This window comes from Bos indicus, chromosome 8, assembly GCF_029378745.1.
Source record: "Bos indicus isolate NIAB-ARS_2022 breed Sahiwal x Tharparkar chromosome 8, NIAB-ARS_B.indTharparkar_mat_pri_1.0, whole genome shotgun sequence".
Taxonomy (NCBI): domain Eukaryota; kingdom Metazoa; phylum Chordata; class Mammalia; order Artiodactyla; family Bovidae; genus Bos; species Bos indicus.
Window position 1 is genome coordinate 81623398 of NC_091767.1, and position 26821 is coordinate 81650218.

Sequence of the window (26821 nt, forward strand, 5' to 3'; positions counted from 1 at the left end):
TTTCTGAATCTGTGTGAGATAGAAAGAGTATGGGGAGAGGGGAGAGAGAATACAAGCCAGAAAGGGAAATTAAACTATTGATTTGAGGTAATTCACTGAGAAAAGTGAATTCCTCTTGTAAAAAACAAAAAGGCAGCGAAGACATGGAAACAAAATTCTCAAGCCTTCTTCATTTATCATCTTTTACACATATTTTTCCTAAAAAATAGAGAAGTTTCAGGTGAGAGATAAACTGAGGTTCAGTAAGCCTGGGGTAGATTCTCTTTCATGGTCTATTTTTATGGCCAGCAACATATCCCACTGTGTATCTGACTCATCCAAACCCTTGACAAGCAGGACCTCTTGTGTTAATCTATGTATGTAAATTAAAAGGTGACTATTCATCAAAAAATAACACTCCTCTTAAAAAAAAATTTTTTTTTTAAGTTTCATTTCAATAGACTCTTTTGACTTCAAAAACAATTTGGTCTAAAAAAAACTACCTATATAAAATAATCTTCATATCTGTCATATAAAATAAGGCACCTTTATAAACATGTAGTTTTTATTATGCCATTTTCTTCTTTTCTACTTTCAAAATACCAAACTTAAGACTGTAAATATCCCTTTTGCATTTTAAGATCTATTTTGTTTCAAAACATTTGTGTTACTTTCATCAAATTTGAGCTTGGAAAAATTATTCTTTCTTTTTAATCTTTACCAGATGTTGTTTATACTACCAGGATTTTTTTTCAGTACTCTATAATGAAATTATTGTTTAATTAGTGATAAATCTGTCATTTCTGGGCTTAAGGGAAAAAAAAGAAAAAACTTAACAAGTACCAAATGTACTTTTGTGTTTTAAATTTACCCGCGCTGTCTGAGAACGTTAAGATACAGGGATGCCAGCTCTGGAAGCCGAGCAAAGTCCCCCAAACCTCAAGTTCCTCCGCCTGGCCCAGCGGCGTCTCTCCCCTTGGCTTGTGTAGCCTGGGTGGGAAGACGGCTCCTCAGCCCCCTGCTGCTTCTTGGCTCAGCCTCTGAGTGGCAGTGACCTTCTAGGTCAACTACTGCCCTGTTTTGGGTTTTTTTTTGTTTCTCTCTCTTCATCTCTGACTGGCTGCCAAGGCCTGCCTCCCAACAGTGAAAACAGAACTTGCCATCTAGGTCTCTTTTCTTCACAGTGCTGGGTGATCTGGTGCCCCCCTGAGGTCGATGCAGGAAAGTGCAATTATTGTCAGATGTTTCTTTTTACCTTTTAGCCACAAGCATAAACCACCTCCACACTTCTCTATTGGATCACTGCTAAATTATCTATTTTAGCTTTTGTTAAATTACAGGCATCACTTTAAAGAGCTCAAAGAAAAAAAAGAAATGTTTAAAAGACTGCTAATGAGAAAGCAGGAAAAGAAAAAACCCTAGAACATTAGTAAGAAGTTATTCAAGCAGAGAAAAATGACATCACCCAGGATGTAGAGTTAATTCTTCGGTATAATCTTTTATTAAAGGGGAACTGTGTTTGGAGTTCAGCGTAAAATAAGTCTCTTTTTCTTTCTGAAGTGGCTATGATTACTATCTGGAGAATGGAAACAAGAATGCATCTTATCTCATATGACGGAGGTCAAGGAGGACACTGAGTTATCTGTAGGCTTGTTATTCCTAAGCTCTTATTAGATCAAGAACTACTTTCTTAACCCTATCTTTATTGAGGTACACTTGACAAGATAAAGAGCTAATTTTGGTGCAGCTATGAAGAGAAACACCAGGAGTGTTTCCTGATTTAAAATCTGAATAAACAAAACCAATCCCCCTTCCTTCCCCTCCCGCTGCACTCTTTCGTGGGCAAATCTCTGGACCCAGCTAGAGGGGCAGGCGGCATGTGAGGCCAGCCAACGAAGGATCGAATGGAAGGGCATGGGAACCAGGGTATATCCCAGCCCGGGCATGCAGCAGGGCAGCCAAGCACAGTGCCACCCAGCCAGCACTTTTCATTCAAATGTAGAATATAAACAATAGCTTTCTGGGCTCCGCAAACAGAATTGTAACTGGAAAACACAACATCCTTCTGATTTGGGGCCAGCCTTGGGAAACCAAACAGTGCCAAGAAAGCTGCATAATTAGCAAGTGGCTTTCACTGCTTTTGGTGACATGAGTTTTTAAGGTCGGGTCTGAAGCTATGGATTATGGTCCTCCATTGCCTGTTCTGTCAAGAGAAACACAAGACCATCTGCTTTTGCAAAGTGTCAGTCTGCTCAGTGGATGACAAACTGAGGCTAAGACCTCGATTTATTCAGGAGCATCAAATGTGGCAGGTGGCCATAGACTTGGGGGAGGTCCAGCCTGAGAGAGTCAGAGAGCGAGCCTCAAAAGGAAACAGGTTTTGAAAACTTACTTTTATTTTAGAAGTCAAAAAACATACACATGCACTTCGAATTCAGGTGACTATTAGGTCAGCACCTTATTATTCATAGTCTTAATGGAAAACACCCAGCCTGGAGGCCCTGAGAGGCCACAGAACATTTGGAGAGACCATTTCACTTTGTACAACCTGTACAACACGTTTATCTTTTGTTTTTGCAACATCTTGGTAACTATAGAACTTCTAGGGCTAATTCTGGATAGTCCCAAGAGATGGAAACATAATTAACAGTGCTCCATATAAAATACAAGTTACTAGACCATCACACTTTAATTATTCTCAGAATCTAACTCTAATGTAATAGGCATCAAGTTACTTCTAGAGGAAAGCACAGCAGTCCTATGCTATCCGAGTCTTCCAGATCTTTCTGATACTTCCGCAGGGTCCTGTCACGGCCCCGAGATACCGTGCTCTGATAAGTGAAGCAGATGATGCAATCAGGAAGCACGTTCTTCAGGTTACCCTTCCAATCACTCGGTCACGTCACAGGCTTATTCCAGCCTGCTTGGTTGTGCGGCACCGAGGGCCCAGGATCCTGAGGAGAGCAGCCCACGCCAATCAAGGACTTGCAGCTCTGTATTGTAATTACCTCCTTGAACCGTAAGGCAACAGAGGGGTTACATCCTGCCAATGCCACAATAAATTAAACACAATAACACCCTCTGAAATCCCCCTTTAACCATAATGGAAGCTCTGCATCTCTATACACATGATCCTGATAAATGCTTTTGTAAATCAACTGACTTCAAAACTGTTTGGGGGAAAATGGTTTTAAACCGTAAAGTGGAGACTGAAGGTTATACAATGCAATGTTTAACCGGAATGCCTGCTTTCTCTCTCTCTCTCTGTCATCCTGGGTTTACTGATAGGCTCAGGCCTGAGGGCCACAGGTAAAAAGAGCTCAAAGAAGATTTAGAATCACAAGGTTGCAGAATCAAATCAAACTGGAATTTTTCCATAGAGAGAAGACTTAAAGAAAATTTAATAAGGACCTTGAAAGCAAGGAAATAGCTCAGTTACTATATTTTGCCACTGAAAAAAGACCAGAGAAAATGAAACTATAGCATGTATCTTTCCGTTAGAAATAGATTTACCTGACAATAAAGGTAATGTTTTGAATGGGCTGCCAGGACTTCTAAAAGCCTTTGTTTCTTTTGAATATTATAGTTATTTTTATATAAGGTACATTCTTATTTCTCACCTTAATATGCAACTTTTTTTTTTTTTTTTTTTAATGCAACTGTTTTGAAAGATGAGTTCAAGCAGAATTTCCCTAAAAGTATCTCTCTTTCTCTTTGGGCTCTTTCAATCTTTATATCTATTTTCTTTTCTTTTTTTTTCTATCAAACATTGTAAACGTCTAGATCAGCAGGGTTTGATTTGGGCCAGCTAACTCACAGATGAACGCAGCATGGCTGCTGGTCACTGTGACCCTATCCACGGTCCCCTCGAAGGCCCCAAGATGGGACGGCAAAGAGGAGCCTGGGAGACGGGGAGAAGGTAAAGCAGGGCCGTGGTCACACTCTTGACCTGGTAGGGACTGATCAGGACCCAAAAAGAGAGCTGGGATACAGGAAGAAGGCAGCAGATTCAATTATGATTCTCTCACACAGCCTCCAATTTGAAAGAGAGAGAAAACCTAAGTTCTAACTGGATTAACCAAACAGAAGGTATCTCGGTGGACGTTGTGTAAACTCAGCCAATCTCAGTGCGCTGTATGAGAGACAGACACACCCTGCCCCCAACACAAGCCTCAGCTCAGCGGGCAGGGGAACACTCTCCAGTCCAGTTTCCTGGCCACCAACTTAAGATCTGAGTGTTCACCATCTATCTCTCTTGAACTAACTTTCTCCATCTGTACAAGAGGAAACAAATCTCTGCACCATATCTCCCCTCGGTGACAAAAGCGAGTAAGAAAGCCGGTTGGAGCCCACGAGGTTCCTGTAAGATGGAGGCCTGGAAGCATGACACCTCCCGGAGAGCTTTGTTTATTCAGAGTGCATTGGTCTTTACTCCGACTCTTACAAAAATGCACATAAATTCCAGAGCTGCCCCCCACAGAGGGAAAACACTGGATTGGTCAGGTTCTGAGGACACCCTGCTAGCCTGGGCCCCTGACACTGGATTAGGCAATGGGGCCCATTTGGTCCACTGAGCACCACACTGCCCAGGCCTGAGTTCTGAGTGGAGGGGAGCCTGGGCAGCCCCTGCATAGAGGCGGGGGTTCGAGGATGGCAGCCTGACACCAAAATAGCTGTCAGAATTCTTTGTAGTTACTTTGTTGTTCTAACCATTTTTCTGGGGGTGTCATTTTGTATCTTTTAAGTATTTGATTTTTCCTCCAGTGAAGGGTTAGAAGTTTATTTTTTGAATGATTTTCTTTGTTAATTGATTCCTCCTCTTGTTCATAGGGGCTTCCATGGTGGCTCAGCTGGTAAAGAATCCACCTGCAATACGGGAGATCTGGGTTCAATCCCTGGGTTGGGAAAATTCCCTGCATGAGGGCACTGCAACCCACTCCAGCATTCTTGCTTGGAGAATGAACAGCACGTTGTTCATAGGGTGTGTGCTGTGTGTGCTCAGTCCTGTGAGTCTTTTGCGACCCCATGGACTGTAGCCTGCCAGTCTCCTCTGTCCATGGAATTCTCCAGGGTGGACCACTGGAGTAGGTTGCCATTCCCTTCTCCAGGGGATCTTTCCAACCCAGGGACTGAACCCAGGTCTCCTCCATTGCAGGCAGATGCTTTACCATCTGAGTCACCAAGGAAGCCGGAAATGAGAAATTTGTTGGCCAAACGTCAATTCTTGTGAATGTGCGATATAAGGCGTGAGGTGAAGTCGCTCAGTTGTGTCCGACTCTTCATGACCCCATGGACTGTAGCCTACCGGGCTTCTCTGTCCATGGGATTTTCCAGGCAAGAGTACTGGAGTGGGTTGCTATTTCCTCCTCCAGGGGAATCTTCCTGACCCAGGGATCAAATCCGGGCAGATGCTTTACCATCTGAGCCACCAGGGAAGTTGTAGCGATAAAGTTTTTTTTCCCCTGGCTGTGCCACTCAGCTTACATTACCTTAGTTCCCCATCCAGGGGCCGAATCCAGGCCTGAGGCAGTGAAAGCACCGAGTCCTAACCACTGCACTGCTAGGGAATTCCTTTGCCCTATTTTTAACACAAGGAGAAAAGCCCCAGACATTAGGTATTTCAAAAATAAAATGTAGATAGATGATGATTTTAAAAGGTGCCAACTGCTCGTTTGTTTACATTTTCCCCTTTTGCTGATTAAAAGAGAGAATATACAGCGTCTTCCTTAAGGGTTTTTCTCCTCCTCAAACCCAGCACATACCAGCAGTGAGTCTTTCATAAAGCATTTGATCCTTCTCAGAGAATTTCTCTCACTGGAGATGAGCTTTTCAAGAAGATGAAGCATTGTATTTTCAAGGCTGGGAAGGTGCCGAAGCCAGAGGCAGAGTATAGCTGACGTGGGGAGAGAAATCTTCTTCCTTTCAGTAAGAAATAAAACTTTAAATATAAATGAGTCTCTGAAAAAAAGATTAAGATTTCAAAATGCAATAACAAATCCAAATCTTTTTTTTTTTCATCATGGTCACAAGAGCAGTTAATATTTATAATATCAAATGAATACTGACCAAGTAACTTATTTTGACCAAAGAAAAAAAATGTGTTCAAAAAGGACAAACAAATATATAATGATGATATAAAGAGAACGATTAAAAAAAAATGTTGATGGAAAAGGGCCTTGAGATATTCAGGCAAACGTAGTTCCTATTTTAAGAAATAGCTATGTTTGAAATTTCACCACAGTGGTTTAACATGTGAAATCAAACTTGGGTTTGAGTCCTAGAGCCACCACTTACTCACTGTATGACCTTAAGAAAGCTAACCTCTAAACCTCAGTTTACTCACCTGTAAAATGGGCCTACTTCCCTCCTAGTGTTGTAAGAAGGATCAAATGCAATAATAACATGTGGACAATGACGAGCACAGTTCTTGGCACATAGTAAATATTTAACCACTGTATAAATCTCTTGAAATTTTTCTTTAGTAATAATATCATAAAAGGTGATTATGGCCTAGCTGATCCATAGTTGATCCTCAGCATGATACTCTACAGACTTACCACTGAGTGTAGTTACATTTCTATGGGAAAATGTATTTGGAGGTTCCTCCTATGTCAGGTCAGTGAATCAGGGGCTCTGCTTCTCCTGGGAGGGGGCACGAGGGGGCATCCATCTACTCTGAGCCACAGTCGGGGGTTGGGGAGGGGCTCCTCCCTGTCAACACTGGGCTATTTGGGCCTGGTGAGACTTGTTCTTCTTCTCTTGGCCCTGCTTTTCCAAGGCCTCCTGCCCTTTTACCTGCAGCACCTTCCAGGTTCTGCTAAAGATGTTTACTGCTTTTACTAAGACAAACAGAAGTGGGGGCACTAATGTTTCCCATTACCCAACAATCCCTCCAGTGTCTTTCCCTTCACCATCACTTCTGGGCTATTTCTCTGCAGGAGCTGGCATGAAGCCCAGGAATTGGGTATAGGGGGAAGAAGTGAACAGGCAAAGACACAGGGTAGGAATTGCTGCTGCTGCTGCTAAGTCACTTCAGTCGTGTCCGACTCTGTGAGACCCCACAGACGGCAGCTCACCAGGATCCCCCGTCCCTGGGATTCTCCAGGCAAGAACATTGGAGTGGGTTGCCATTTCCTTCTCCATAGGAATTGCTAGTAGTTTCTTTTTCTCTTCTCCCTTGGCATAACTCTTGTAGACCTTGTCCAAGATCAACTCTGAGACAAGACTAGAAGAAGCTGAGGAGTTTCAGGGTCTGTCCACCAGAGCAGGCAGTAGGGCAGGAGAAAGGGAGGGAGGCTTGGCCCTCCTCTGACCTTCTTTCTGACGCCCCCTCACCCTGACACATACACACACATCAAACTGTATTAAAGACAGTGAAGGGAAAGGACAGGCCAAGGAAGGACAGAGTATCAGGAGGGGCCCAGGTGAGACCAGGTGGTCAGGGACAACCTCTCCAGTTGAGTTTAGCTGGAGATCAGCCTGGTGGGAGGGATTCCCTAGTGGCTCAGTGATAAAGAATCCGCCTGCATTGCAGGAGCTGCAGGAGACATGGGTTTGATCCCTGGGTTGGGAAGATCCTCTGGGGGAGGGCATGACAACCCACTCCAGTATTCTTGCCTGGAGAATCCCAGGGACAGAGGAGCCTGGTGGGCTACCATCCATTGGCTCTCAGAGTTGGACACGACTGAAGAGGCAGCAGGCGCATGCACGGCGTGGTGGGGCAGGCAACACGGAGGGCAGTGGGAGGAGGCCTCCGCAGGGGGCGCTGCAGCTGAGTCAGATGAAGAGAGCAAAGGTGAGGCGGCCGGTGATGAGGCTGTGCAGGACCAAGGCCAGGCCAGCATCTGGTATTTTATTCTGGCCCAGAAGGTTTTAAACAGAGGAGTGCCAGGACCCAATTTACATTTCAAAGATCACTCTGACTGTTGCATGGAGACCTGAGTGCTGAGTGGGTACAAAATTCCAGAGGGAGCTTGGACCTGGGTGGCACGGGGGAAGGAGTGAAATGTATTTTAGCAGTAATATCAAGAGACACTGGTGATGAATTTGAAGAGGAGGTGAACATGAGGTGAGAATCAAAACTGTTCCAAGTTTCTTGAGCTACAAGATGGACAGATGTACCATTTACTCAATGGAAAGAATGGAAGAAAAGATTGGTGAAGGGTTTACTAAGAGCTCCGTTTAGGGTATGTGAGTTTAGAATGTCTGAGGCACAGTCCAACAGAGATATAAAACAGGTCCTTGAATATCCAAGTTGGAAGTGTTCTGGGGAGAGGTCTGGGCTGAAGATCTATATTCAGGAGCTGTCAGTTGGCATGGAGCAGCATGAAAAGGAGATGTCCAAAGGAAAGAGGTTTGAGCAGGGTGAAAAGAGGGCCCAGGTCTGTGCCTCAGGAGTTTCAGCAGGTTGAGGGTTGGATGGGGTGATGGAAGCTGGCAAGTCATTGAAGACAGGAGTGGAAGTGCAGTCAGCACTGCAGACTGGTCTTCAGAGGGATGACTATGCTGGGAGTGACTGACAACAGGAAGCCACACAGGGGTGGTGGCCTGGTGTGCTCCTGAGAGGTGGTGTTTTAGGCTGAATACTGATGGGCCAGACGCAGAGGGGGAGAGGCTGAAGGACCAGCATGTGTGTATGTGCCACATGCTCAGCTGGGTCTGACTCTCTGCGACTTCATGGACTGCAGCCTGCCAGCCTCCTGTCCACGGGGTTTCCCAGGCAAGAATACTGGAGAGGGTTGCCATGTCCACCTCCAAGGGATCTGCTCGACCCAGGGATCGAACCTGCGTCCCTATGTCTCCTGTATTGCAGGTGGAGTCTTTACCCACTGAGTCATCTGTAAGACCAGTAGCTGCTGTTTATTAAGGGCTCACCTGGAGAAGCGAATGGCGAGCCACTCCAGTATCCTTGCCTGGAGAATTCCATGGACAGAGAAACTTGGCAGGCCACAGTCCATGGGGTCACAGAGAGTTGGACATGACAGCCACTAACACTGTTTTGTCACCTCGAACAATGCTAAGCATTTTACTTGTGTTTTCATTCCCATAACAATCCTACGAAACAGGTACCATTATTACCCTTATTTTTTGAGGCTGGAGAGGGACCAAGGTCTCACAGCCCTGATTAAACCCAGGAGGTCTGTTGCTGGAGCTGGTCCTGTGCCTCAGGTTATACCTAAGCCTCTCTCTGCAGGCAGGAGAGTGGAGGGTGTTGCTTCCATTTGGAGCCTGACACAGGGGTGAGAGCACACAGTTTTCCTGGGTGAGCTAGATGCCTAGAGCCTGTTTTCACTTTCTTCAGTGTCTAAGGAAGTTTTTCCAAAGTCCAGGCTATCAGCCAATTTTAGCCACATTAACAAACTCCTGGGAAGGGATTTCTGTTCAGCTTTCTTGAGGAAGAACACCCTTTGGGAGCAGGGGGAGGGTGTGGATAGCCTCTGTCTTAGAGCCAGAAAGCCCCTGGAAGGCGGGAGGTTCCGAGGTGCAGAAGGAAGAATTCCTCCTCCCTTCCCAAGTAACAGGGACCTCCCTTGACCTGCTCTAATCACACCTTGTCTTTTTTAAAGCATCTACTGAAATAAATATGTACATCATTAGAAAAGTGTCTCACTTCAGTGAGAGTTCATCAGAGATAGCCCCACTGCTAAGCCCTCCGAGCAGCAACATGCACAAATGTGATTTCTATTAATACCATGAGGTTGCAATGGCTGGGCAGTGCCCAGGGCAAAGAGGCAGGAAATCTTGAGAATGATGAACAGTAGATGGATATGAACAAATGTAAAAGGCAGCTGAATGGTAGTTCCAGTGAATATCTGAACTAGAAAATACTGCTTAGTTACAAATCTATATAAGAGTTGCATAAGTTCTGTACCAAGTACCAAGTACATAATTTTTGTTCTATTCTCAGACACAGTTTGAAAAATGTATATGTTAACAATTTTTTTTTATTACTCCTGATTCAGACCACACTCTACAAACTGCTGTAAATGATTAAATTTATGGATCCATGTTTAGTATTTGAATCATCTATTTTTTATTTTTTAATTTTTACAATGTTGTTTGGCTTCTGCTGCACAGCGACACGTATCAGCCACAACTACACACCCATCTCCTCCTGCCTGAGCCCCGCCCCCATTCCACCCCACCCTTCTAGGTCATCACGGAGCGCCAGACTGGGCTCCCTGTGTGAAAAAGCAACTCCTCACCAGCTGTCCGCTCTACACGTGAGAGTGTACGTATGTCGATGCCACTTTCTCTATCTGTCCCGTCTTCTCTCACCCCCACTGGGCCCACAAGTCCAGTCTCTATACTTGTGCCTCCAGTCCTTCCCTGCAAATGAGTTCATTAGTACCATTTTCTAGATTCCATATCTCTGCGTTAATATGTGACATTTGTTTTTCTCTTTCTGACTTACTTCACTTGGTATAATAGACTCTAGATTCATCCACCTCATGAGACCTGACTCAAATTTGTTCTTTTTTATAAGCTGAGTAATATTCTATTAACCACAATGGTGTGATCACTCACCTAGAGCCAGACATCCTGGAATGTGAAGTCAAGTGGACCTTAGGAAACACCCCTATGAACAAAGCTAGTGGAGGTAATGGAATTCCAGTTGAGCTATTTCAAATTCTAAAAGATGATGCTGTTAAGGTGCCGCATGCAATATGCCAGCAAATTTGGAAAATTCAGCAGTGGCCATAGGACTGCAAAAAGGTCAGTTTTCATTCCAATCCTAAAGAAAGGCAATGCCAAAGAATGCTCAAGCTGCACAACTGCACTCATCTCATCACACATTAGCAAAGTAATGCTCAAAATTCTCCAAGCCAGGCTTTAATAATATGTGAACCATGAACTTCCAGATGTTCAAGCTGGATTTAGAAAAGGCAGAAGAACCAGAGATAAAATTGCCAAAATTTGTTGGATCATAGAAAAAGCAAGAGAGTTCCAGAAAAACATCTACCATCTACTTCTACTTTATTGACTATGCCAAAGCCTTTGACTGTGTGGATCACAAAAAACTGTGGAAAATTCTTCAAGAGATGGGAATATCAGACCACCTGACCTGCCTTCTGAGAAATCTGCATGCAGGTCAAGAAGCAACAGTTAGAACTGGACATGGAACAACAGACTGGTTCCAAATAGGGAAAGGAGTACATCAAGGTTATATATTGTCACCCTGCTTATTTAACTTATATGCAGAGAACATAATGTGAAATGTCGGGCTGGATGAAGCACAAGCTGGAATCAAGAACGAGGAGAGAAATATCAATAACCTCAGATACGCAGATGATATCACCCTTATGGCAGAAAGTAAAGAACTAAAGAGCCTCTTGATGAAAGTGAAAGAGAGTGAAAAAGTTGGCTTAATACTCAACATTCAGAAAACTAAGATCATGGCATCTGGTTCTATCACTTCATGGCAAATAAATGGGGAAACAATGGAAACAGTGAGAGATTTTATTTTGGGTGGCTCCAAAATCACTGCAGATGGTGACCGCAGCCATGAAATTAAAAGATGCTTGCTCCTTGGAAGAAAAGCTATGACCAACCTCTTTCAGTTCAGTTGCTCAGTCATGTCCGACTCTTTGCGACCCCATGGACTGCAGCATGCCAGGCTTCCCTGTCCATCACCAACTCCTGGAGCTTATTCAAATTCATGTCCATCAAGTCAGTGATGCCATCCAACCATCTCATCCACTGTTGTCCCCTTCTCCTCCTGCCTTCAATCTTTCCCAGCATCAGGGTCTTTCCCAATGAGTCAGTTCTTCACATAACGTGGCCAAAGTATTGGAGTTTCAGCTTCAGCATCAGTCCTTCTAATAAATATTCAGGACTGATTTCCTTTAGGATGGACTGTTGGATCTCCTTATAATCCAAGGACTCTTGAACACCATAGTTCGAAAGCATCAATTCTTCGGCTCTCAGCTTTCTTTATAGTCCAACTCTCACATCCACATATGACTACTGGAAAAACCGTATCTTTGACTAGTGGACCTTTGTTGGGAAAGTAATGTTTCTGCTTTTTATGCTATCTAGGTTGGTCATCAGAGAAGGAAATGGCAACCCACTCCAGAATTCTTGCCTGGAGAATCCCAGGGACAGAGGAGCCTGGTGGGTTGCCGTCTATGGGGTTTCACAAAGTCGGACACGACTGAAGCAACGCAGCAGCAGCAGCAGGTTGGTCATAACTTTTCTTCCAAGGAGCAAGAGTCTTTTAATTTCATGGCTGCAGTCACCATCTGCAGTGATTTTGAAGCCCCACAAAATAAACCTAGACAGCATATTAAAAAGCAGAGACATTACTTTGCAACAAAGGTCCATCTAGTCACGGCTATGGTTTTTCTAGCGGTCATGAATGGATGTGAGAGTTGGACTATAAAGAATGCTGAGTGCTGAAGAATTGATGTTTTTGAATTGTGGTGTTGGAGAAGACTCTTGAGAGTCCCTTGGACTGCCAGGAGATCCAACCAGTCCATCCTAAAGGATATCCATCCTGGGTGTTCATTGGAAGGACTGATGTTGAAGCTGAAACTCCAATACTTTGGCCACCTGATGCGAAGAGCTAACTCATTTGAAAAGATCTTGATGCTGGGAAAGATTGAGGGCAGGAGGAGAAGGGGATGACAGAGGATGAGATGGTTGGATTGCATCACTGACTTGATGGACATGGGTTTGGGTGGACTCTGGGAGTTGGTGATGGACAGGGAGGCCTGGCGTGCTGCGGTTCATGGGGTTGCAAAGAGTCAGACACGACTGAGCGTCTGAACTGAACTGAACACTGGAGTACATGATCACCTATTAACAAAAAAAAAATCTATTTTTCTTTAAAACATCAAAGATTTAACTCTTAATAACTGATCTTGGATGAAGAAATCACCAAAGAAATCACTGCATAACAGAATTTCGTTGGACCAACATATTGGTATTACATACAATGTTCTAAATTTGTACCAGGTTGGTTCTGAAATTAAAAGTTATATTATATATAAATTATATCTCAATGAAACCAGGAAAAAAGGCAAATTATAAAAGAAGAAGTGCAAATGCCCCCCAAATATGTAGATTTTCAACCTTATTAATAGGAAAGAAAGGTAAACTAACATATCAAGGAGGTATTAGTTTTTGTGTTCACATCAGCTAATGTTTAGATGAATGACAACATCCAGTATAAAAGTAGGTGTAAGTGACTGGTGTTCTTAGATGTAGGACAGGGAATGGGTTCATCCTTTTGGTTAAGTCATGTGATACTGCCTAATAAACTGCAAAATACACATATCCTTGGCTGTCATAACCATACTTTTATGAATCTTCGTGGCAGAAATAAAAGCACTAGCTAGAAAGTATTTACGTAGCAATATTATAAACAGAAAATTAGAAACAATTTGAATGCATCCACTGGAAAACAGGGCTTACCAGGTGGTGCAGTGGTAAAGAATCCACCTGCCAACGCAGGAGACACAAGAGACGCAGGTTTGCTCCCTGGGTCAGGAAGATCCCATGCAGGAGGAAATGGCAACTCACTCCAGGATTCTTGCCTGGAAAATTCCATGGATAGAGAAGCCTGGCCGGTCCATGGGGTCACAAAGAGTTGGACATGACTGAACAACTGAATACACACACACACACACACACACACACACTGGCAAAGAGCTAAACAGATTAAGATCCGTTCATATCAGGATATATGTTTCTATTTTATAACGAGTTAGATCTACACCCTTTGAGGGATACACAAGATTTGTTGGTTAAAAAACCTGGTTCCAGGGTCATATGTATGATGTGATGCTGTTTTTCCTTTTTCTTTTTTTAAAAGCTAATTTAAGAAGAAGAGAAAATTGTTTCATGTAGATTTCTAATGTTTATAAGAGTATAAGGTATGCTTCCGAGAAGGACTGGGGGATGGTAAGGAGGCGGGTAATTGACATTTTCTGTGTATACTTCTACATTGTTTGACCTGACCTGATAAAATGTATGTATTTCTGTGGAAATTTTAAAGAGCTAGTAAAGGAAAAAAAGTAAAAATATTTTTAGGGAGATTGAAAAATTTCATTCTACTCACCATGTGTTAGTTATAGAAACTCTAAGGCTGTCCTTTTCCTACTTTCTATACTTGTTTTAGCTATCTAACTTGGATACTGATCAAATGACAAATTCAAGAAAAACAGTTTATGATTAAAAACTTGGCTCTCCAAAATTCTACCTAATTCTACCTAATATCTACCAATATTCTACCTAATAATCACAGGAAGTTTTAGGCATTATAGCTATGGTTTGGGAAAATGATAGGGACTTACATGGAACACATTATAATTTTCTCCTGCAACATACCAAGGAGTAGGCTCCCAGTCTGCACTTTCATATAGAATATCTGACTTTAAATAACAATTTCTGACACTGGGCAGGAGAGGCCTGGACAAGAACACTCTGCCCTGTCCAACATCTCACGCAATATATTAAGATTCTTCTGACAACTGCCTCCTGGACATTTAAAAACTGAACTTTGTTTCCCCAAATATTCAATTTAGTGAGTTAGTTGTGTGTCCCATCCTCTCCAAAAAGGAGGAAGTAGGTAAAGAAACTGGTCTAGCCACTTGTTAAATAATTTTGGCTCCAGATGTTTTTATTATTAATTAATTAATTATTAGTTTTTGGTTGCCCTGGGTCTCCACTGCTGTGCGTGGGCTTCCTCTAGTTGCAGCAAGCGGGGCAACTCTTCATTGTGGTGCACAGGCTTCTCACTGCGCTGGCTTCTCTTGTTGCAGAGCAGAGGCCCTGGAGTGGGCAGGCTCCAGTAGTTGTGGTGGGCAGGCTGAGTTGCCCCGTGGTATGTGGAATCTTCTCTGACCAGGGATCGAGCCCCTGTCCCCTGCATTGGTAGGCAAATTCTTACCTACCAGGGGAGGCCTAAATGTTTTTGTATAGCTTCAATACAAAAACCAGAATGTGGAACTCAATTCTTTGCCAGAAAGGCCCTTGAGAGGTGAAGTACATGTTCTAATGCTGTCTGAGAAGCAGAGGAGGGGAGGGAGCCTCCCAACTTGAGACAAACGCAGACAGGCTCCCCCTTTCCAAACCAGAAAGAGATCAAGGGCTGCGTGGGCTGCCAGAGGAGCCCACAAAAATCAAGACCAACTTTTCTGGAGAACTACTTAATCCCAAGGAACTGGAAAGAATATTCTCTATTACATTTCAAAGATGTATTTCCATGACAACCTGATCGGAGAAGTACATCAAATTTGAAGAAGCTGTGCCATCATTATCACTTATATGTGCGGAGAAGTCACTTCTCAAAGCAAAGGGCAGCAACACCAGTCAAAGGAAATATCCAAATCCAAACACACTGGCATGTCTATTACAAATCAGCATCAGCAGGTTTTTACTTGAAAAGTAAACTTTTTCAACAAATAATTTTGTGATCATATCTTAGTAAGGTAAAAAATTTAAGGGAGTATTAGTTACTACTACTGCTTTGCTAACTTTTTGTCCTTGGTATTACACTAGCTTTTCTTTGTTTAGACATTCACCTATATTGACAATATTTAAAGCCTGATTTTTCTTTCTTTTTTTGGCTGTGCTGTGCATCTTGCAGGATCTTAGTTCCTTGACCAGGATTGAACCCAGGCCCCAAGAAGGAAAGTGCCAAGTCCTAACCACTGGGCTGCCAGAGAATTCTGGCAATTCCTAAAGCCTGGTTTTTCTTATCTGAGCTGAAAAAAAAGAAAAACCCACAAAACTAGAAACTTGGCTGAAGTTGGCCTTTTCTTATAATTTATTTTTTTCTTCTTAAGCACCATTGGAGGCTATATTAGCTTTTTCAGCATTGAAAATTTATTTACATCTGGCCTTAGTTCAGTGATAATTTGATTAGCAGGAAAAGATATAAGCTTGAAAAAGCCTAATAAAACATTATAGAAAATAATATAATTATTATTTAAAGTCAACAACAACAATAATAACAGCAACCAGCTAACAGTTACTGAGTGTTCTGAGTACCAGGCATCATGCTAAACATTCTATAGGCACCGAAAGTGAAAGTGTTAGTCACTCAGTTGTGTCCAACTCTTTGGACCCCATGGACTATAGACCACCAGGCTCCTGTGTCCATGGAATTCTCTAGGCTAGAATACTGGAGTGGGTAGCCATTCCCTTCTCCAGATCTTCCCAATCCAGGGATTGAACACCAGTCTTCCATACTGTAGGTGGATTCTTTACTGGCTGAGCCACGTAGGAAGTACCCTATAGGCACCGGAGTCATTTAAATATGTTTTGGTGTGCCTGGGACGGGTCATCCTACCATAATTGTAACAGGCACCTCTTTTAACTCTCAAAAGTACTCCAGACTACAATTTATAATTGTATGGCTACCCTCTTTAACACTCACAGCTGCCCCATGAGGTTAGTTGTCATACACTCTAGTGTATGGCCAGTCATACACTCACTCACTCATTTGTTCATTGGCTCATTCATTCTGGTATGTAGAAAAGATTTTCCAACTAGTCATCAAACTTCTCAACATTACTGAAGCAATGGATTTAGGCTTATCTTAAAGGACATGTCATGCAGAATTACTTGTACTCCACAGATTTATGGGAGGATTGCAGTAGCCCTCCCAGAAAGGTTTTATGCAATGTGCACCCTGCAGGTGGCTATTATGGCAACCCCAGGGATAGATTTAAGAAGTCAGGCTTGGCTTTTAGGCCAAGAAATTATAAATTTCCTCTCGGTTATCTAAACGACAGAGAGGAGCAATCATCTGCTGTTTAAAAGAAGACGGGCTGTCCATTTCTGGAAATACACGACTGTATTTGGAGGCCAAGGCCAAAGACACCCAGCCAATTGTAAACCAGATGAAATTCCACTGGTGATTGTGGTAAGCAAATAGTTGGAAGGCTAAAAACAGGGCAGGGCACCTTGGTCAAAGAAAGTACGTGGTTTCTAAATGACTATGCAGCCCATGTGGGGAACTCTTCAAGGGGCTGAAGGAAAGGGGGTATGAGTGCAGGGGTGGTAATCTGAATCAGCCTCCCTGTGTCAACATGTGGCTGGGACGCTGCGTCTATGGGAAAGTGTCCATGGAAAGGTTCCAGGCCTGACGCCACTGTTTGGGGAACTTGCTGAGCTGAGGCCATAGGAACTGGACAAGTTGAAGACCACCCAGCATTTCTGGATGGCCTGTTCCCTATGGATTAGCAGACATAATTTTCCAAACTAAATAAATTTTATTAGTTGCTGAGGGAGAACATGCTATCACAAGTAAAATAAACAGCAAGGAGTCCAGGCCTACTCATGGAGCTGCTGCCCTCAGCTTTCCATCCGAGCACTGTGGGTGGAGAAGGGTGGCTAGTCTCTAAGCGGGTCACCTCCCCGCCAGTAAGTTCTGGAGCGGCTTCACACAGTTTTGCAGAGCATGCCAAGGAGCATTCTCCTTGTTCCCTTTAATTCAGCTCTTGTTGAAAAAGTAACACTGGAAATACAGGTTGTTAAGACCATATGTGTCAATAAAATACATTACTAAACAAATCAGAAATACAGCTACCAAGGTGAAAGGCAAAGAGCATTTTGCTTAAAAGTAAATACTTTCAAAAACTGCTTTGGAGGGTGAAAATGCCATGCGGTGGGGTGAGCCACTGGAACCTACAGTGTATGCTCAGGGGAATGACGTGAAGGGCACCTGCATGTGGAGAACACTTACTGCGTTATACAGACTTCCGGGTCGATTCTCATCCAATATCTTACAGATATAACAAAGATAAGCAATCAGACTCCTCAGAAAGTTCAGACTCTTGGGTAAATTTTGAAATAAGCTTAGAGTAGACAGAAAAAAGACTCCATGGTTTTAACCATGAACATTATGTTCTGACCCTTTTTTAAAGCATCAAATAATTTAATTTTCTCTTTTTCTTTCTAAATCTTACCTTAACAAATTCCTAGGTTATAACATCTCATTAAAAAAAAAAAAAAGAAATTAAGGGCTTCCCTAGTAGCTCAGTGGTAAAGAATCCACCTTCCAATGCAGGACACAGGGTTCAGTCTCTGATCTGGGAGGATCTCACATGGCGCAGAGCAAGTAAGCCCGTGCCACAACCATGGAGCCTGTGCTCTAGAGCCCAGGAGCTGCAACTCCTGAATCCCATGTACTCTAGAGCCCGTGCTCAGCAACAAGAGAAGCCATGGAAATGAGAAGCCTGAGAGCCACAACTAGAGAGCAGTCTCTATACACCACAACTGGACAAAAAACCCTGCCCAGCGTCAAAGACCCAGCACAGCCAGATAAATAAATAATTTTTTAAATGAAATTAAAATATAGACTATAATTGTTTTAAGAATTATACATGAAAAACAATAAATAGTCTATTGGTAATTACTTCCTCTGAAAGAATGATGGCAGCTTTGAGGTTATTCATTTTCCAAATGTAATAAATCAATTTGAAAATGGGAAGAAGATCCACTTACTACAGCCTAACAAATAAATAAGTAAATAAATGAGTTAACAAAAAAAGAATTCCCAGAAAAATAAGAGAGATGAGTGGGAAATAGCCCTACTTTATATTAAGCATAATAGAAAGATTCTGTTATTAAAACAAAATGGTACTGAAGCATGAATATACTATAGGCCCAAGAAACAGAACATAAAATAATAAAACAGGCTTAAATGCATACAGAAACTAAGTATAATTCAATCTGTGGATAAGAAGGGCTAACTCTACTACCAACTGTACTCTGCCACTTATATAAGAGACTTGAGCATCTCATGGAGTCCTGAAGTTAATCCCACGTGTGTACTGAGAGATGACTGATTGAGAGAAGACTATTTGATCAAGGGAGCATCTTCAGTCAGTGGAGGGTTGAGGGGGTGACTGCACCCTTTATCACATTCAAGATGGTAGAATGTTCTGTAACCTGAGAGTGGGGAAAACCAACAAAATTACTTCAACAAATAATTTGCAAAACAAAAAGAACCTACAGATTGAAAGAGATTTGTGAACCTATCAAGCAAATGCAATGTATGGACTTTGGACTCTTAATTCCAAAAAACAAAACTGAAGAATTTGTTTTGTGCCTAAATATGTGCTGATGATCAGGAATCAGTGTCAATTTTAAGATATAATAATAGCATTGTAGCTAATGTTTTTAAAAAATGCATCATATAGAGACTTCCGGTTTCCCAGTCTGCATTTAAGGAGCTTGGAAGTCATCACTTTGTCTTAACAAAAGTAAAAAGCAGAACAGACTGGAAAATCAACATCTCTTCTTGCATCCTTAAAAGAAGGGAGGGCACAGGGTAAACCTTGGTCCCCAAGATTGGAGATAACAGATAAATGAATACAGGGAATCATGGCTGACTGGAGCAGAGAACCACAAGCAGAAACGACCACAGGCAGCAGTGCTGGGCAGGGAAACCTGAAATGGAATTAGTGAATGGCTGGAGGGTCAGTGTGAACAACTGTGACAGTTAAAAACTCCAGGGTATCTCAGGCATAAAGGATCCCCACGATACTGTGAGCTTTACCTCTAGGAGTTCCCACCAGGTTCACATGGTAAATACCAGTGAAGAAGCCACCCCTGCTTTAGGCAGGAAGAGGTGAAAGGGAATCATTTTTAAATTCAACAAAGCACTCTGTTTTCTTAATAAGGCCTGACCTCATGGGAAACTAGTTAACCAGAGTCTAATCTGCTGGGAGAAATATCAATAACCTCAGATATGCAGATGACACTACCCTTATGGCAGAAAGTGAAGAAGAACTAAAGAGCCTCTTGACGAAAGTGAAAGAGGAGAGTGAAAAAGTTGGCTTAAAACTCAACATTCAGAAAACTAAAATCATGGCATCCAGTCCCATCACTTCATGGCAAATAGATGGGGAAACAGTGGAAACAGTGACAGACTATTTTCTTGGGCTTCAAAATCAGTGCAGATGGTGACTGCAGCCATGAAATTAAAAGACACTTGGCTCCTTGGAAGAAAAGTTATGACCAACCCAGATAGCATATTAAAAAGCAGAGACATTACTTTGTCAACAGGTTCATCTTAGTCAAAGCTATGGTTTTTCCAGGAGTCATGTATGGATGTGGGAGTTGGACTATAAAGAAAGCTGAGCACTGAAGAATAGCTGCTTTTGAACTGTGGTATTAGAGAAGACTCTTGAGAGTCCCTCGTACTGCAAGGAGATCCAACCAGTCCATCTTAAAGGAAATCAGTCCTGAATATTCAAAGGAAGGACTGATGCTGAAACTGAAATTCCAATACTTTGGCCACCTGATGTGAAGAACTGACTCACTGGAAAACACCCTGATGCTGGGAAAGATTGAAGGCAGGAGGGGAAGGGGACGACAGAGGATGACATGGTTAGATGGCATCACCGACTCAATGGACATGGGTTTGGGTAGACTCTGGCAGTTGGTGATGGACAGGGAGGCCTGGCGTGCTGCAGTCCATGGGTTCGCAGAGAGTCGGACATGACTGAGCAACTGAACTGAACTAAACTGAACCTGCTGGGATATTATAAGAGCCTAACTGATTAGGGAGAAAGGAAATAATCACTTTTAGACAGCTCTAAGCATCTTATCTCACTTAAGAGGAAGAAAAAACTGAGAAAAACTTATAAAGTTCACAGTGCAGAAGCATAGGCTCACTAGAAGACTGAGATCTAATATAAGACTACAGAACACTTCCCCTCCCTTCACCTCTCACTATCACATTACAAATAGCTAATTTACAGCAGTTCCTTTTACTTAGTACACATCTTGTCCAGCTATTAAGAAAAAAGTTACTAAACAGAAATAAAAGAGGAAAAAAAAATTGAAGAGACAGAATCAGAACCAGACATGGCAGAGATGTTGGAATTATCCAACTGAAAATTAAAAACAACAATAATTAATACACTAAGGGTCTAAGGCTAGGGTCCCTAACCCCCAGGATCTAATGCCTGATGATCTGAGGTGCAGATGATATAATAATAATAGAAATAAAGTGCACAATAAATGTAATGGCTTGAACCATCCCCAAACCACCACCCCATGCCCAAGTCCATGGAAAAATTGTCTTCCATGAAACCTGTCCCTGGTGCCAAAAAGGCTGGGGACCACTGTTCTAATGCATAAAGTAGACAGCAAGCAAGAACAGATGGGTAATGTAAGCAGAGAGTTGGAAATCCTAAAAAAGAACCAAAAAGAAATACTAGAGATAAAAACACTGTACAGAAATGAAGAGTGCCTTTGATAAGCTTATTAGTAGATTTGGTGAGAAAACAGTCTCTGATCTAGAGGATATATGAATGGATACCTTGAAAACTGAAAAGCAAGGACAACAAAACTGAAAAAAAAAAATTTCCAAGGGATGTGGCACAGCTACAAATGGTCTAATAGAAGAAGAAAGAGAGAAAGGTACAGAAGAAACATTTGAAACAATAATGAGAATTTTCCCAAATTAATGTCAGACACCAAATCACAATTCCAGGAAGCTCAAAGAACACATGCAGGATTAATACTAGAACCTTACACACAGGCATATCATTTTCAAACTGCCTCCCAAAAAAATTAAAGAAAAATTCTGAAAGAAGCTAGAGGGGAGAAAATATCTTACATATGGAGGAACAAAGATAAGATTATATCCAAATTCTCAGAAAACATGCAAGCAAGAAGAAAATAAAATAAAATATTCAAATGTTAAGATAAAAAACCAACCATCTAGAATTCTATACTCTGAAATTATCCTTCAGAAGTGGAAAAGAAATAAACACTTTTTTAGACAATGAAAATTAAGATGATTTGTTGCCAATAGAGCTTCTTTGTAAGAAATGTTAAAAGATCTTTAGAGAGAAAGAAAATGATAAAGGAAAGAAACTCAGAACCACATGAAGAGAATTGAAGAAGGAATAACTGAAACCAAAATAAAAGCTTTTATTTTTCCTGTTCCTAATTGATGTAACAGATGATACTTTGTTCAATAATAATAATATGAACATTGTATTCAATTATGTATGTTTATGTGTGTATGTATATGCTGATGTTTATTCACATACATGTGATATGAATGATAGCAATGATCTAAGGGACAAGAGGGAGGAATTAGGATTACTTTGTTATAAGGCACTTAGTAAGCTTGCGCCTCTGCACCATAAACTTCAAAAAGTGAACTGATGAAAGTGGATTTGAATTAAATGTTGATGTATATTGCAAACTCTAGGGAAATCACTGAAACAGGTAAGAAAAGAAGTGTAACAACTATGCTAAGAAAGGAGATAAAATGAGATAAAATGCTCAATTAGAGCCACCAAAGGCAGAAAAAGGGTGAAAGCCAAAAGAGGAAAAAATCACAAGGACAACAAATACGAAGCAGTAATAAACATAATACATACTAGTCCAACTGTAACGATGAGCACTTTGAACTTCACAACAAATACGAAGCGTAATAAATATAATACATACTAGTCCAACTGTAATGATGAGCACTTTGAACTTCACAACAAATACGAAGCGTAATAAACATAATACATACTAGTCCAACTGTAACGATGAGCACTTTGAACTTCAATGGTCTGAATGTACCAAATAAAGATTGACATTGACAGACTATATCAAAACAAGACCACTTATAGCTTGTCTACAAGAATTCCATGTTAGAGGAGGAGAAAAAGATGGCGGAGGAATAGGTGGACGTGGAGTACCTCTCTCTCCACAGATACATCAGGAATACACCTTCAGACACAGAAGTGCATGCAGAACACCAGCTGAGAGAGGACACGAGTACCTGACCAGCAGAAAAGAACACACAGAACCACACAAAACTCGGTAGAATGAAGGAACTAGGGGGAAAAACAGGAGTGTTAGCAGGACTGGACCTGTCCTTGGTGGGTGGGGGAACTGAAGCAAGGGTCTGATCCCCACACTGGGGCAACTGTTTGAGTCAGAGGAGAAACATTTAAGGCTGAGAGTTTAACAGCTGATCAGTGACAGCCTAAATGGAATGAGAATCAGAGAGTCCTTGCTGTAGCCCCAGACATACCCAGGACAGGGACACAGGTCCCCTAGAAGGTGCAGCAGCTGGGAGCTGGAGTTCAGGGATTATGGAGCAATCCCAGAGCGAGGGCTGCTGTTGACTGCAGAGAGACAGATAGAGGACATGCGAGGGAGGAGATCGTGGTGGGAAATGCCTGTGGAGGAAAGCCTGGCAGCCATGGAAGCAAGATAATACTGCTGAGTCACACATAGCGGGTGGAGCCATCACCATAGCTTCTCCCTTCCCACACTCCAGCATCAGCAACTGAACAATAGAGAGGCTGGCCCATCAAACACCTGACACCTGATTGCACTGAACTACAGAGTAGGACTCCACCCATGGTGCCCCTTTAAGAGCCTGACGCCCCGATCTACAGAGAAGGACCCCAGCCGGGGAGGCCCCTCTATGTGCCTGATGCCCTGAACAACAGAAAAGGACCCCAGGCAAGGGATCCCTGTAAGTGCCTGAATGGGTGGAGCTATGGAGAAAGACTGGCCAAAGAGGCCTTCTGATCACCAGCTACAAGAGGCTCAAGAAAAGACTCTGTTAGGGCCATAACTCCTTTTGGCAGAGGCAGTTCATGTCTCTGCACACTTGGCGCCGCCAGGGTCCCTTCAACCCAAGCAGCTGTGCCACATTCACGCTCAACCCTCACTGGGGCAGAGCTGCCTCAGGCAAAAAAAAGTATTGCATCTACGCAAGCAGGGTCACTTCGGTCATGTCCAGCTCTGCGACATTGTGGACTGTGGCCTGCCAGGCTTCTCTGTCAGGTGGGGTTCTCCAGGCAAGAATACTGGGGTGTACTGGCCAATACTGGTTGCCATACCCTTCTAGAGCACTATATTTCCCGCTCCCCTAGCCACCAACTCCCCTGAGTATCTGGTGCTGCCAGAACCCCTGAGACCCAAGCAGCTGCACCACCTCCACACCTGACCCTCACTGGGGCAGACCCAAGTCCTCCAGGGCAGCCTCAGGAGCAAACCCCAGTGGATGACCCACATGCAGCGATGGAAATAAAACCACAATTGATATCAAGGCACAGTGTGGCTAAGGAAGAAGATCCAAAACCTTCCCACCAGCTGTATATGTTGCAGATTAAACCCACACAATCAACTAGGCAGACTCTGTCTATGGAATATATAAAGGGACATTCAGAGCTCCCACAAAAGAAAATGCACTAGATCTGATAGCTGTGGACATTGGAGACAAGAACACACAGGAGTAGGACCAGATTAGAATCTGAGCTGCCCCACAGCAGGTCCATGGACCAGCGCAGTGTCAGAGGGCACCCTAGAGAGGTGAGGTGGACTGACTCCCAGCGAGGACAAGGACTGTGACAGCAGTGACTCAGGAAAAACATTTATTATTCTTATGTTTTGACTTGTTCTGTACATCCTTTGGATTTTTTTCTTTTCTTTTTTTTTCTCTCTCTATTGTATTTATCGATTTTATTGGCAGTATGAAATCTAATTAAGCTTTTGAGGTTTTTTTTTTCATTCATATTTTTCATTGTTATAAACTTCTCTATGTTGGGCTTCTGCAGTTCTGTGGAGTTCTTTTTTTTTTTTCCTTCCTTTTTTTAAATTTTAATGTTCAATTTTTTAAAACCTATTATTATTTTTCTACATTTATTCCTTTGTTTACTTTCCCCACTGTTCTTTTCCCTTTACAGACAATCTTTAATGTATATAAACCTTCTTTATCTACCTCTATTTAACTTTGCTTATCTATTCTTGCTTTCTTTCCTCTCAACATTTGTTAATTTTGGTTTCATTGCTTTCTTACCCACTTGGCATCTTGCTTTAGTTTTGTTTTCTAGTTTGTGCTTTAGTTAGTTTTGTTCTTAACTGGTAGATATAATTTTTGGTTTCCTTTGTTTGGCAGATCAATGTATTGCAGTTTATTTTTGCTGGACTGTTTTTATTTCACTTAAGGGTATATATGTGTATTCCACTATTTTAATTATTATTTGCTTGATTTTGTAACGGCCATTTATATGGTGTTCATCTTCGGTTTCTCGTTTTTGGGTATTTGTTTTAATCTCACTTTATGCCGCAACAAACCACTTATGGAATCTTTGTTCCCGACCAGAGATTAAACTCTGAGCCTTTGGAGTGGAGCACTGACCCCAAGACCCTAGACTCAGTTCAGTTCAGTCGCTCAGTCATGTCTGACTCTTTGCGACCCCATGAATCACAGCACACCAGGCCTCCCTGTCCATCACTAACTCCCGGAGTTCACTCAAACTCATGTCCATCAAGTCAGTGATGCCATCCAGCCATCTCATCTTCTGTCGTCCCCCTCTCCTCCTGCCCCCAATCCCTCCCAGCATCAAAGTCTTTTCCAGTGAGTCAACTCTTCGCATGAGGTGGCCAAAGTACTGGAGTTTCAGCTTTAGCATCAGTCCTTCCAATGAACACCCAGGACTGATCTCCTTTAGGATGGACTAGTTGGATCTCCTTGCAGTCCAAGGGACTCTCAAGAGTCTTCTCCAATACCACAGTTCAAAAGTATCAATTCTTTGGAGCTGAGCTTTCTTCACAGTCCAACAGACCCTAGACTACCAGAGAACTAATCCTAGGGAGTATCATATAGTGAGAACTCATACAAAGGAAACCACTTGAATACAAGACCCAGCATCACCCAACCAACAGTAGCACCCTGTGCAGGATGCCTCATCTAAACAATAAACAAAACAAAAATACAAACCCAGTCATCAGCAGACAGGATTATCACCTCACTCAGCCTTGCCCAACAGAGGAAAAACAAACAAAAAAACTCAGTACAAATCTCACCCTATATGAAGCTTACACAAAACAAGGGACCAACATTAGGCAGGCAGAAATCAAAATGAAGAAAAAATTCAACCCTGGAGCCTGGGAAAAGGAGATCTCAAACATAGTAAGTTAAAAAAAATAATGAAAAGGCAGAGAAATACTACACAAATGAAGGAACAAACTAGAAACACAGAAGTCCAAATAAATGAAGAGGAAATAGGCAAACTACCTGAAAAAGAATTCAGAATAATTATAGTAAAGATGATCAAAAACCTTGAAAACAGAATGGAGAATATGCAGGAATCAATTAATAAAGACCTAGAAGAATTAAAGAATAAACAGAGACAAACAACACAATTACTGAAATTAAAAATACTCTGGAAGGCATCAATAGCAGAATATCTGAAGTAGAAGAACGAATCAGTGAGCTGGAAGGTAAAATGGTGGAAATAACTTCTGAAGAGCAGAATAAAGTAAAAAGAATGAAAAGAACTGAAGACAGTCTCAGAGACTTCTGGGACAATATCAAACACACAAACATTCAAATTATAGGGGTCCCAGAAGAAGAAGAGAAAAAGAAAGGGAATGAGAAAATTTTTGAAGAGATTATAGTTGAAAATTTCCCTAACATGGAAAAGGAAATAGTCAATCAAATGCAAGAGGCACAGAGGGTCATATACAAGATAAACCCAAGGAGAAACAAACCAAGACACATACTAATCTAACTAACAAAGACTAAACACAAAGAAAGAATATTAAAAGCAGCAAGGGAGAAACAACAAGAAACATACAAGGGAAACCCCATACATTTAACAGCTGATCTTTCAGCAGAAACTCTTGCAGGCCAGAAGGTAATGGCAGGATATATTTAAAGTACTGAAAGGGAAAAATCTACAAACAAGACTACTGTTCCTGGCAAGGATCTCATTCAAAATTGATGGAGAAATAAAAAGCTTTTCAGACAAGCAAAAGTTAACAGAATTCAATACCACCAAACCAGCTTTACAACAAATGTTAAAGGGATTTATATAGTCAAGAAATACAAGAGAAGAAAAAGATCTACAAA

The 26821-nt window shown here is 42.1% G+C and overlaps 1 protein-coding gene across 31 annotated transcripts in view; it reads right to left on the reverse strand.

The window, feature by feature from the left end:
- FANCC (FA complementation group C) overlaps positions 1-26821 on the reverse strand; it is a 343736-nt gene that overhangs the window by 36159 nt on the left and 280756 nt on the right. For all 31 annotated transcript variants that reach the window (XM_070794289.1, XM_070794290.1, XM_070794284.1 and 28 more), the window contains one exon: positions 5742-5898. In XM_070794289.1, coding sequence (XP_070650390.1) covers positions 5742-5898 — 157 coding nt within the window. The remainder of the gene's footprint in view (positions 1-5741; positions 5899-26821) is intronic.